We start from the raw sequence: 14206 nt of genomic DNA, 5'->3' as shown, positions 1-14206 counted from the left end.
ATTTAATATTAATATTGTATAACTTTGCGAACATATTGATGAGAGATTAAGTACAATGTGATCCCTATCAAATTTTCCCTCTATCGAACGTTTATCACTTTTTATAGCAATACCCAAGTATTCTCTTGATTTACAATTTCATCCTATCGTATACCTAAAAACTTTCTAAAATAACAAGAAATCTGGACGAAATTTCCAATAGAATGCAAGTAACAATGAGAGATTCGCTTTGATTATTTTCTCCTCTGTTAATAACGTTCAGAATTAAACCCCTAAATCTATGCATATCTATGAGAGGCTCTCAATATTACGTAGGTCCTATTGACAATATTGCGCAGAAATACAGTCAGCTTAATGAGCATACTGCAAAAACTAAAACAAAAATAATACATCTTTATTGTTCTCGAACCGAATGTAGCCCTACGGCGGCCTTCCAACATCCCGAAATTAAGATCAAGGACATCTCGTTCCAATGAGTTGTTCAATTCCCATTTTCGATAGGATGCTAGTGGCTAATCAAGTTTGACCACTTCGATGACTACGATTGTTATGGAATGCTTTTCCACATGACGATGATGACGATTATGGAACGAAGTCTCACTACTGGAATGCAGCAGTACTATGGATCGGTTCGAAGCTGATTATTCGAAGCTCTCAACCTCATATGCATAGACTCACAGGTGAGTTGCTCACACGCAGATTCCTCTGCTGCGTTGCGTAAATCGACCTTCAAACTGCTGCTTGCAAGTGTTGACCGAACGGCAGCGAAAAACGTACGGCATTTATTTTCATTCGCTTCTTTTTTTTTGCAATGCTTCAACAGTACTGTTGTTTTACCTTTCCGTCGAAAGCCATTATTGTTGTTACCATCGGATCGGCATGCGGGCGCAATAGCGGTCGTTTTCGGGGAGGTCCGTCTGACATGCCGCCACCATCAAAGATCGCTCCATTGCGTCCATTTGCGGCTGCGGTTGCGACGATGCACGGTCACTGAGCGTGCAGGTGCTGCTAAATACCTGTAAATAAAGGTGACGCTGGTTACGGAGAAGCGTACCGTTTCTCTCCCGGGGCCTTGCCGATCCCTCGGTTTATTATTGTTTTGTTGGTGCGCCAGTGTGGAATATACAACGAATCTTGCGTAATCTCTTGTCGTATTAAGGCGAAGATGAAAGCGAGAGTGCGATCGATAAAAATGGGTTAAGTGTCTTATTCTCCGCATTGATTGTGAGTTAATTTGTATTGGAGTGGTGATTTGTGTTTTTTTTGCCTCGGCCGAATCTGCTAACCAAAACAATGCAACATAAAATCGATAAGAATCTGACATAAAGCTTGATGATTGTGCAAAAGACGTGCCATCGTACCAATGGGGGGGGGGGGGGTAAACTGGACCAATGTTAGGCTTTCAGTTGAGGTGTTATGTGGATATACATATTCGACACATGATACAAAATTATAGAGGTGATAAACACGCCTTCGTTTGCTAACTCAGAACGTGTTGGATGTTGATTTGTTGACAGTCCATTATGATTAAGTTTTAGTAAAAGAGATTATAACTACTAGAGGTCGCATGCAGAGTTAAAAATATTCAAATTCATTGAATAAAAATTGATTATATTCAACCACATTCATTTTCAATATTCAGTGACGCAGCTGAAAACGTCAAACGAACAAACCACCCATTCATCCATGCAAATTTTCATTCGTCTCCGATTATTACACGAAGCGGTCGTGCAACAACGAATCAAACGCATCAAAGTAGTTCCTGGCACAATGTAAGCGATGATGATTGTTGTTTCATATGCTTTACCGGCATTTGAAAACATTTTCCTTGATAATTAGTGAAATGAATATATTGTACGATATTCAACTGAATGAATAACATGGATATTTGAATGAATATTTTTGCTATTCACCGCGAGTCGCATCAGGTTCATTTTCAGTCGTCAAAATAGAGCTTCGATTATTTGTAACTCTGGTCGCATGTCGCTGCTAACACTGAAAATTCATCATCTCGCTCTCAAATATGCTAGGCCCATTAGTTTGACACCTCTTGCCCCGGGTACACACATGTCAAAGTAATGGGATACAACATGCTAGAGCGAGACCCCATGTTTCAGTCCGTGAATACATGGAGACAGTAGCGTTTTGCTCTCTCTAGTAGTTATAATCTCTTTTGTTTTAGTGTTGTCGAATGTACACGCTCAACAAACTCTGTTCAGCCCCTGAATAACGCGACGTTACTCAAAAAATGGGAAGTTACAATCAGATAATGTATGCTGCACCCCGGTCAAACCATTCGGAATTTGATTCGGAATCCAGAATGGAGTCAGTATGGATTCCAACTCAAATGCAACAACCGATTCCGAATCAATCGGTTACAGAATCGGTTGTTGCGTTTGATCTGGAATCCATACTGACTCCATTCAGGATTCCGAATCAAATTCCGAATGGTTTGACCGGGTGGGACCTGCCCCATATCGAACACTGTTTAGCAAAAAAAACATTGGTGGGATGTTCAAGCAGGGTTGCCACTATTATTCAGAGAAAATCTGGAAGTTCAACTGAAAATGTCTGGCAAAACCTGGCACTTGACAGTGACCTCAAAGTCATCGAAATTTGACGTACATTTTAGTTTTCAGAGAAAGTGCATCAATCGATTTTTGTAAAATTTGGGACATAATTACCCAAATTTCTAAAATGTGTATGTAGCAGCTTCTAAAACATAAAAAATCGGCAGAATGAGAGATTCATCCTTTTATCTGGAAACTGTCAAAACCTCTGGCTATGCCAGATAAATCTGGTATAATGGCATCCCTGTGTCCAAGTAGATTTCTAAGTGGGCACTAACCACTCGATCGAGATGTACAGGTGTCCACATTTTTTTATGTGTGCGTCGGCTGTCATTTTTTTCGAGCAAAAAAGAAGAAATGAAGGAGAAAACAAAAGCGCGTGGTCCCATACTTCATTCTGATTGGTTAGTGATGTAAACATTTGCCCTTTTGCGATCCCGGTCGCCATACTTATTTTCACCATGTGCGTACAAGCTTCGTTTCGATTGGTCGGTTGGTTGATTATGTGTTTCGCGGTCTTGGGGCGCCATGATTAATTTCACTATCAACAAACCAACACACTCAAACATGACAAATGTGAATACCTATACTAATAATAATTTTGTGATTGGCACTACACATTTATGAGAAACCTCGTATTTTTCAGCACTCATTTTGCATGCCCAATACAGTGGTAAAAAAGTTTATAGTATGATAATGCTCTAAACGGATATTGAAAAAATAAGCAAGAACAAGAAATTTAGCTGCTTTTTTCATTAAAATTCCAACGGGAACCACTGGCACCAGTCACTTGAAAATATTGCAATTTACACCGTTTCAACGAATTCACAATGTTATATCTTAGTTCAATATACCGAAACAAGTTGTAATTGTTGTTGCTTGCATTAAGTATTTTTTCTTTAAACTTTTTTCAATCCGACTTAGTAACAATGATCAGCACAATGGTCAAAACATCCCAAAAATGGCCTTTTTTCAACAATTATTGAACTTTTCATCAAAAAATTTACTGAACTAAAACACTTATTGTTTTGCATAAAAACATGAATTTTACATAAATATCCATCCATCATAAATGTTCATCACAGGGGTCAAACTTCCTCAATGATGGAGTCTTAATACACCCAAGAAATAGTATTTTTAAGCCAAATATTTTTCAACTTTATATTTAACCTATTGGTAATTAACATATACACACATATTGATAACGCCAATGACATTTATGCCGGTATCTGAGGGATTACTTCACCGGTTTCGGCGATCGAAGGGATCAGCGTTTCACTGCACTAAGTGACCCACGAGTTGTCTAATAGCACGTGCCCGTGAATTCGACCTGAGTCCAGCTAATTACAAGCTTGCACTTATCTCGTGTTGTGGCAGTCCGGTCTTAGCTTTCCCACTTTCTCACCAAAGTTGTGGAAACGCTTATATGCTGGATACCTGACTGCACTTGGGTGCATATACTTCCAACTCACGACCTTGCCAAGGTCGTTTTTTCCTCTTTCGGTAGGGAAACTCGGAATAAAAAACAGGCTGTGCACGACGTATCGGTTTTAAGGTTCAATTTTAACTGTCCTCTTTATTTAAATCATATCCCTGCATCGAGGTTTCGGTTACTCACTAACACTATTAAGTTAACGGTAAGTTCATTTTATGATAACTATTATATATATACATAGGGACCACTGGTGCTCACAGTAGATAAGAAATTGAGTTCATTTAATGACATTAGGTTAAGCAAATTTGAATATTAATGTTCTACAATTTGAATTCTCTTTAGTATTAATCATTCCGGCTACCTTGGAATATTTAAGATATTTCAAAACTATGTACAGCTATTTACAAATTTTTATAATGCTCTTCTTGTTGAACTGCAGCATGTGACTGCCTAAATCCATTTTGCCGACAGAGGTTCGACTAAAATTCAAAGTGTCGAACTAGCCTTGCAGTTGGCACGATGCAGTTGTGCGAGCATTGAAGAATAGTGGTGATTCTCGTAGTGAACCGGAAAACAAAGGACCAGGTAGATCATTCGGGGAGATTTTAAGTATTGGAATTGCAATTACCTTTAATTTATTCCAATGCACCTCGAGCGACATTGCTCTAGTTGTCCTTTTGAAGTTGATGAACCGGTGTAGGATCATTTGATAGAGGAAGTAGAGCTATTTTAGAGACGGGACGAACGACGTTTTCTGCAGATTGCGTTTTGAGCGTTACGACGCGTGTAATTCCATCATCTCCTGGGTGAATCGTGACGATTTTGGCAAGCGGCCACTGTGACGGTGGCAAATTTTCATCCTTCAGAATAACAACTCTTCCTGGCTGAATATCGACTGGTGGGTTGCATCCCTTGGAAGCTCTTGTCTGAAGTTGTTGAATATACTCCGGATACCATCGCGACCAAATTCGTTGAAAGTGTTTTTGGGTTTGTTGCCAATGTGATAAGCGGTTATCTGGTGTGTTTTTGTAACAGGGCTCGGGGACAGATTGGAAACTGGATCCAATAAGGAAGTGACCTGGTGTTAAAACTTCAGCATCTGCGGGATCTAATGGCAATTGTGTCAGCGGCCGAGAGTTTAAACACATTTCAACTTGTGCTAGTAGGGTGAGCATATCTTCGTAGAGAAGCGTAACGTTTGCCATTTCCTTCAGAAGGTGGGTTTTGGCAGACTTTACTGCGGCCTCCCACAGCCCGCCAAAATGGGGCGCTCTGGGTGGAATAAAACGCCAACGTATTTCGTTATTGGCACACCAACTAAAAATCTGGTTCCGGTCAGTTTGGTCAATTTTCAGCATTCTGTAGATCCGATGCAGCTCATGCGACGCACCCTTAAAGGCTGTTCCGTTATCCGAATTAAGTTCGATGATTTTTCCCCGCCGTGAAACTAACCGACGCAGTGCTGAGAGAAATGCAGCTGTCGATAAGTCACTAACGAGCTCGATATGGACAGCTCGTGTAGCGAAACAAATAAAGATGGCTACGTAAACCTTTCGCGGGCCTTGCTTTCGGACAACGGATTTTACATACAATGGTCCGCAATAATCCACCCCACAAACGGAAAAGGGCCGAGTAGGCGAGACTCTGGAAGCTGGTAAGTCGGCGATGCTCTGCTGGACCAGAATTGGTTTAGCTCAGAAGCAAGTGATGCATTTGTGGTAGGTTTTTCTGACTAGGTTACGACCACCCAAGATCCAAAACTTCGAACGTAGCGTAGTTAACATTAACTGTGGCCCTGCATGAAGAAGAGCCTTGTGGCATTGGTTGGCTAATAATGCAGAAAGTGGATGCTTGGACGAAAGCAGGATAGGGTGCTTGGCGGAATCTGAAATGTTTGCATTGCGCAGCCTTCCGCCGACACGTAGAACTCCGTTATGATCAATAATTGGGCTGAGAAATTTCAATGTTGAGGCCTTGCAGACGCGTTCTCCCTCCGCAACATTGGCTAGTTCTTCAGGGAAGCTTTCACGTTGTGCTAGGCGGCAAAGTGTGACTTCTGCTTGTTGTAGTTCTTCGGAAGCCAACATTGCAATCGAACACCCCGTATCTTCTTCTTGATGTACCCTTGACGTTAGGCAGCGTGCAGTGGCTCGATCACGTAGTTTCTTAATAAAGCGCAAACAATATGCAACGATTCGTTTCAACCGCGTGTAGTTGGAGTAACGGGAGAACAATAGTTCGCAGAAGTTGGTTTCGATAATTGTCATGGCAACGAAAGGGACTTTACGGCCTTCCTTTGCTGCTTCAACAGATTCTATATATGACGGAGTACTAGGCCACGTATCAGGAAACGACGACAGCCACGGCGGTCCATACCACCAAAGTAATGAGTTGAGAATCTCGACTGGCGTTAAACCACGGGAAATATGATCCGCTGGGTTGTCATTACCTGGAACATGTCTCCAGTTGCTTATTTCGGTAGCTTGCTGGATCTGGGATACACGGTTGGCCACGAAAGGTTTCCATCGACTAGGTGATGAATTTAACCAGTGCAGGACTGTAGTGGAATCCGTCCATAAAACAGCACTGAACGGCCTTTTTAATGCTCCGGTGACTTTCTTGTATAGTTGAACCGAAAGACGAGCTGCACAAAGTTCTAGTCTGGCGATAGATGTTGTGATCGACAACGGTGCAACCTTGGATTTGGATGCAAGTAACTGTACTGAAGTTCCTGACGAATTCTCCGCACGAACATAGCAGCATGCCCCATATGCCTTTTCTGAAGCATCTGCGAAGAAATGCAGCTGGATAATAGGCACATCAGTGCGTGCGACGAATCGAGGCACTCGAACTTGACGAAGTAGGTCGATGGTATTGTGAAATCCCTTCCACTCCTCCTGGATCCTTGCTGGTAATGGTTGGTCCCACCCTAAACGTTGGTTGTTGGAATCTTTCAGTGCCCACAGGCGCTGCATAAAAAGCTTGGTTTTAGTAATTGTGGGCCCAACAAGTCCGAGCGGGTCAAATATTTTTGCGATATACGACATAACATTTCTTTTAGTTAGGTTGACAGCGGGCAATGGAAGCTGTACCTTAAACCCTAACGTGTCGGAAGCTGGCTCCCATATGAGCCCAAGCGTTGATATAGCTTGCTCGTCTTGTAACTCGCATACAGGTTGGACTGCTCGATCTTCCACTGGAATCTCTTCGAGAATTTCTGGAGCATTTGAAGCCCACTTTTTCAATGCGAAGCCAGCGGATCCTAAAATGTTTGTAACATCTCGACGAAGTTGGCTGGCAGAAGGAATGTCATCAGCTCCAGACAGGAAATCGTCTACATAAAAGTCATCGGCAATTGCATCTGCAGCGACGGGGAACGAATCTCTGGCGACGGTGGCCACTTGCTGGATTGTTTTTGTTGCCAGGTATGGAGCTGAAGCTGTCCCGTAGGTGACAGTTTGAAGTTGAAAGGAGGATACTGGCTCGTCCGGACTAGATCGCCACAAAATTCGCTGGAGTTTTTGATCTTCTGGGTGTAAAATAATCTGGCGGTACATTTTCTCAATATCGGACACTAACGCTATTGCTCGTGTGCGGAACCGCATTATCAAGGAAAGCAGGTCGTGCTGCACGACTGGGCCGACTATTAGCATATCGTTTAATGAATATCCGGATGTTGTCTTGCTCGATGCATCAAAAACAACCCTCGTCTTTGTCGTTGTACTGGATGATTTAAAGACCGGGTGGTGAGGCAGGAAACAGTGCGGTTCTGTATTGTCGATCGGTTCAGAAAGCCTCCGCATGTGGCCTAGGTCCTCATATTCCTTCATAAATCTGCGGTAAGCGTCGTAGACCTCAGGTTCTTTGCTTAAACGACGTTCTAGACTGAAAAGTCTTTGTTCGGCGATCGACCGCGATTCACCAAGGACGACATCTGTATTTTCACTTTTGGGTAAGCGGACAATGTACCTTCCTGATGGTTCTTGAGTAGTGGTAGTGGCATATATCTCTTCGCAGCGCCTTTCTTCTGGTGAGTGGGCAGGCCCGGAGGACAGGGTCTCCAGTTCCCAAAACTTCTGGATAGCAGCTTCGAGGCGATCGATTTGCGTCGATACATTGCAAACTGGTGGCGTGGTAGATTCCGAAATAACAGTACCAGACATCGTCCACCCAAAGCGGGTTTCTACCATGAAGGGTTGATCGGGGCCAAGCAGGACCTTTTTACCAGTGTGCAACATCCAATAGGTTTCTCCTCCAATGATAAGGTCAATTCTGCCAGGAACATGAAACTTGGGATCAGCGAGAGGAACATTTGGCAGGTTCCAAAAGCGGTGGTCAACGGGCATTGTCGGCAAATCTGCAGTTGGATCATCAATGAGGAGAAATTTCATCTTTGTGGAGAAACGGTTTGTGCGAGATTTTACGGTGGCAGTAACGATGCGATTTAGTTTCCTTTGTGACTGGCCGATACCAGCGACAGCGACATCAGTAGTTTCCTGGGGGTTGGAAAGTAACCTGGCGAATTCTTTCGACATGAAATTCGACATTGATGCTGAGTCCAATAGGCCTCTGGCTTGAAACTCTTTGCCTTGATTGTCGACGACATTAACTACAACGGTCTCTAGCAATACTGTTGCGGAATGCGAGAGGGCTGGTACGCTGACTTCAGCCCTTATGGAGCCAGGCTGAGTGATCGGGGATGTGGCTAACGGAGGAGGCTCTTGGGTTGGCGCTATTACAACTGGGCTGGAGGAGCTTTTCTGGGTTGAAGAGCTTACATGCAGAAGTGTATGGTGCCTTTCGCGGCATGTACGACAGGAATATTTGGAGCTGCAGTTCCTGGCTTGATGGTTGGATCGGAAACAATTCCAGCATAGCTTCCGTTGAGATACCAATTCACGACGCTGCTGAATGGACATTTTTGCGAACACAGGACACTGGAATAGGAAATGTCGCTCTGTGCAGGAGAAACAGGAGGGCATATTGTGTGTGGCTTCAGAAGTGGCAGCGTTTACGACAAGCTTGGAAGGTAAATTTCTCTTGTTGCTGGATGATGTGCAGGGTACCCGCGATTGGCCAATTGGAGAACGTTGTTGTATATCAGTTGCAACAGATTTGATTATTCGAGCTCGCCGGTATAGAAATTCTATGAGTTCGTCATATTTTACATCGTCATCTTCACTTGTTTTTTCTTCCCACGCACGCAACGTGACTGGATCTAGTTTATTGGTCAGCATGTATACTAGCGGTGTATTCCATTGCTCGATTGGTTCGTTTAACTTTCCTAGCGCTTTCACGTGTCTTTGAAATTCGTCTACAAGCTCATGTAGCTCGTGAGCAGACTCCCTTTTGATAGGTGCAAGTTCGTGAATTGTCCGGAATAACTGTCGTTTCAGAAATTTGCGGTTATCGTATCTTTTTAACAGAACATCGACGACAATAGTGTAGTTATCGGCTTCAATGTCCACACTTTCAAAAGGCTTACGAGCATCTGCCTCTAACGACTGCAGTAAATATTGGAGTTTGGCGACTGTTGGGATGTCTGCGTTACTATGTACCATGGAGAAAAACGTGTCTTTGAAGGAAAGCCAGCGAGTGAAGTTCCCATCAAACTTGGGTAGATCAATTTTCGGCAACCGTAGATGGAATGTAGAAGCAGATGGTTGATGATTGGCGTTGATCGATGCGTTCAGGATCGTTTGATTAGGATCGATTCGTTTGGCCAACAGAAAACCCTTTGCCTCACAATACCTTGTCTCAAAGTCCGCTCGTTCTATCAGGTTAAATTCTAAATTTTCGTAGTCATCCAAACGCTCAAGCTCTGTTTGAACCTCCATAAACTCTTTGTAGACACTGTCTAATGATTCGATTCGAACTGGTATCTGGCATGCATCCCGTTCTTCGTCGTAACTTTGTATAAACTTGCGAACGGAATCACGTAGAATAAACAATCCCTTTCGCCTCACAGTTAGCTCTAGCACCTTCTTGTCCGATTTTTTGTCTGGCATTTTGGTTCACTGCTCTCTCGCACTCGAGGTATCGATCAAATCAACACTTACAAACGATTGCTGTTGCTCCTTCCCGACGCGGACGAATACGAGTATCTCCTTCCCGACGCGGACGAATACGAATAGCTCCTTCCCGACGCGGACGAGTACGAAAAATCCCCTTCCCGACGCGGACGAATTCTTCTTACCGGCGGATATTTTTTGTAAGTAGCTCACTAATAGTTGTCAAGTAAAGTCACTTTAGTTCACAATTGCTACTTTTATTTGTACCGATTTTGATATATTTGTCACCACACGTGTGTTTAGAGTTACAAAGCGATGGTGTGACCAACCACGTTTTATCGAACAATTACAATCTTCTGACAATAGAACCACCATTCAATTCTATTGTGACTAGTCGTGCACAAAGCAATTGAATACGGTAATGGCTTATATTGGGGCCTTTGATACAACGGCACACTAAACCTTCGGTGGGATGTCCTCAGATTCGGTTCGAAGGACCAGATGATAACGCCAATGACATTTATGCCGGTATCTGAGGGATTACTTCACCGGTTTCGGCGATCGAAGGGATCAGCGTTTCACTGCACTAAGTGACCCACGTGTTGTCTAATAGCACGTGCCCGTGAATTCGACCTGAGTCCAGCTAATTACAAGCTTGCACTTATCTCGTGTTGTGGCAGTCCGGTCTTAGCTTTCCCACTTTCTCACCAAAGTTGTGGAAACGCTTATATGCTGGATACCTGACTGCACTTGGGTGCATATACTTCCAACTCACGACCTTGCCAAGGTCGTTTTTTCCTCTTTCGGTAGGGAAACTCGGAATAAAAAACAGGCTGTGCACGACGTATCGGTTTTAAGGTTCAATTTTAACTGTCCTCTTTATTTAAATCATATCCCTGCATCGAGGTTTCGGTTACTCACTAACACTATTAAGTTAACGGTAAGTTCATTTTATGATAACTATTATATATATACATAGGGACCACTGGTGCTCACAGTAGATAAGAAATTGAGTTCATTTAATGACATTAGGTTAAGCAAATTTGAATATTAATGTTCTACAATTTGAATTCTCTTTAGTATTAATCACATATTTTAGTGAAAAAAAAAGAAATTACTGAATTTAGAGCCAAATAAAAGAACTTGCCCAAATATATTTATTTTGCTTTAAATGGAGTGATTTCATGGCTCGGAGGGCCGAGTGTTATATACTATTCGAGTCAGTTCGTCGAGATCGGAAAATGTCTGTGTGAATGTATGCTTGTGTGTATGTGCGAATATATTAACAAAATGTCCACATAGGTTTCTCGAAGGTGGTTGAACCGATTTGTACAGACTAGGATTCAAATAAAAGATATGATATCCCTATCGACTGCTATTGAATTTCATATTGATCCGACATCTAGTTCCGGAGTTATGAGTTGAAGAGTACGGTTACATAGAAAATACAACGTTTCCATCGGCTGCTATTAAATTTTGTGTGGATCCGACTTCTAGTTCCTGAATTGCAGGGTGATGACTACGATCACACAGAAAATCCCGATTTCAACGAATACTGCGATAAATACATGAAGATGAAATTTTTTCAAAAATGCAACCACAACTGCTTGGATTTGTAGCTCTGTTACTGACCGTCCTTCAAAGTCTCTTCTGCCACATCGGCCAGCATCGATGGTTCCGGAAGCCCTGGCAGAAGTATCCAAATTCAGAATAACAATTGCATCGGTTTCTTGGAGATGGCTAAACCGGTTGGATTAAATCTAGCTGAAAACCAAAATGAAAGCCTTTTCAACCCCGTAAACTGCTATTAAATTTCATTCTGATCCGACTTACGGTGCCGGTTACGGGTTGTGGTGTGCGGTCATATGAAAAATTCCGTTTCAAACCGATACCACGATATAATGATTTTATGCCTGGCTAAATATTTTCCAAGCTACATCCAATAAGGTGACCTTATTTCGATGTTTTTTTTTTAAATCTGGGTGTACGATAGGTCACTACATTTGAGGTTAAATAAAACAATGTACACGCCTAGAAAATCAGCGGTTCAACTTTTATTTGAAGAGTATGAATACTGCAGATAATTATACAAATAAAAATGCAATCCATTGACGTCATTCTGGTAAGAAAATGAAAAAAGTGGCAAAAAGATGCGCAAAATCATGAAAGCGCGGAAGTAAATGTTGAAAAAACATGCTTTTTGAGCAGCTGCGTGTGGCTTTGTACCTACGAATGATTACTTCGGTGTTCTCGTCGTCACCAGAGTGTGGAATTGAAGTTGTGCATTCCGGCTCATATGGTTGCTTTGCTGTGCGACGATCTCGTTTGCGCTTCGGAGAATTTCTTTCCCTTTTTCGATCATGTTTTCGGTCCCCTAATCGTAATTGATGAATAAACTATACAAAACCCCAAACAACCTTCCGAGCTTCATGCAGCAGTTTTTAACAACCAAGTTCAATAAAAAGGATACCTAGTAGCACTTTATGAATTTCAAATTTGGTCGAATTTTATAGACTGAGACAATCGGGGGTAGACGAGGGCCTAGAAAACAAGGGGTGATAAAATCGGGTACAGACCATATAACTGTATTTATGCAAAGAATTACTACCGGAATTAAAAATATAACCTATTACAGAAATATTAAGTGTGAAACTTCTTGAATGTTTTTAAAATCATGTTCGGAATATACAGTGGATACCCATTTGCATAAGCCCTTTAGTAAATTCTAGACTGACCGAATTGGCATATTAACAATACCGGAACATATTTTTTCTCTCTTTTTAATAAATTAAAGCTACTAAAATATTCTTCTTTAGTTCCTAGACATAGCCTAATAATGACGATTTGGTGCTGTCTGGTGGGAGCTTCGGTCGTGAAAACATTGCTAAACTGCTGCAATGTATGTCACTGTACTATCCGAGCTAGCTGTCGGACAACATGGAAATTCACTTCCGCGACGCTTTCTCAACTGGACGAGAGACAGAAATCGACAGTCATTCATTGCATCTCCCACCGAAGTCTGATGAGTAGTTAAACTCAATATTCCGATCTGTCTTTCCGTTGGATACTATCAAAAATCCAACATTAAAATTTATCGTGTATGCATAGCACTTAGGATTCATGTCAAATTTTCGAAACATAAAGGTGTTGTATTCTAATGAGAGCCCAACGTGGCTCCATCTTTCCAGCTACAAATGAGTCATTCTCGAATGAGGCAAAAGTAATCCAAGTAAATGCCTGTCATAAAGCGCAATGCAAGAGCATAAATTTTCATATCACAATCTTCTACTCGCATTAACCGAAATTTTATGCTTGAAGGCTTCTCTGCCCACAGCATAACTTAGTCAACAACCATCTTGGTCAGTGGGTTGCATTTGTGACTGCGGAGAAATTCACACCACCTACGGTAGCATCATAGCCTTGGCTAGCCAACTAGGCATCGGTGGTCCGATTAAACGGTGTGTAATTACGTCATAGAACACATAAAACCATAATTTGTGTGTGCAACAAATTAACTACGCAGCACGAATACCATCCAATGCGAACAATATGTTTACCACCGACGGTCTGGTGGGTTATTTGTTTCACCTGTAGGCAGACGCAACAATTTTATCGCTCGCGCCAAAAATGATCTGTTCAAAATTGAGCTATGCATGTAGTAGCATTGCTCCCGCTTTGCAGCGATGCGTCCGAACAATAGCAACTAAAGGGTCTTTTACTACAAAAATAACAGAATAGCGAGCGTTTGATGTAGCTCGTATACTTATATACCATTGCGATTTTGTTTTAAAGTACTGTATATTTGTTCGTCTATGTCTGATATAAGTGACTAGTTCGATGAATACGGGAAATGTGCGTTTTGCACATATTAAAGTTATAAAATTTTTGACAATAGCATGTTTTTGGGAACATAACAGAATGGCACCAAAAGTATATATAATTACAAGTTATTGATCATGTTCATTCCCATGCTCAATAAATTTCAGCATCAAGGATATATAATGGATGAACACCATGGTTTGTTGCTAATTGGGTCGAATGGTTAGTACTAAAAGTGGTTCCGCGTAGGAATCAGCAATCGCTCACAACTCGAAGGACAACTATAATGATGCGATTGTTTACTGTTCAATTTTACAGCCACTAGTCATATGCAACTTGATACCAATTTATACCTACGAAAAGTCGTATTT

The 14206-nt window shown here is 41.9% G+C and overlaps 2 protein-coding genes across 3 annotated transcripts in view; one reads left to right on the top strand and one right to left on the bottom strand.

Moving 5' to 3' along the window:
* The window catches only part of LOC131677419 (3-hydroxy-3-methylglutaryl-coenzyme A reductase), a 98064-nt gene that overhangs the window by 19796 nt on the left and 64062 nt on the right, over positions 1 to 14206 (top strand). The window lies entirely within an intron of this gene.
* Positions 5700 to 10013, bottom strand: LOC131694986 (uncharacterized). Its single transcript, XM_058983527.1, has one exon. It carries the CDS (start codon positions 10011 to 10013, stop codon positions 5700 to 5702), a length of 4314 nt encoding a protein of 1437 aa, XP_058839510.1.

The sequence above is a fragment of the Topomyia yanbarensis genome, chromosome 1 (assembly GCF_030247195.1).
Source record: "Topomyia yanbarensis strain Yona2022 chromosome 1, ASM3024719v1, whole genome shotgun sequence".
Classification (NCBI taxonomy): Eukaryota; Metazoa; Arthropoda; class Insecta; order Diptera; family Culicidae; genus Topomyia; species Topomyia yanbarensis.
Note: the sequence above shows the minus strand (reverse complement) of the source record. Positions and strands in the feature narration are given on the sequence as shown.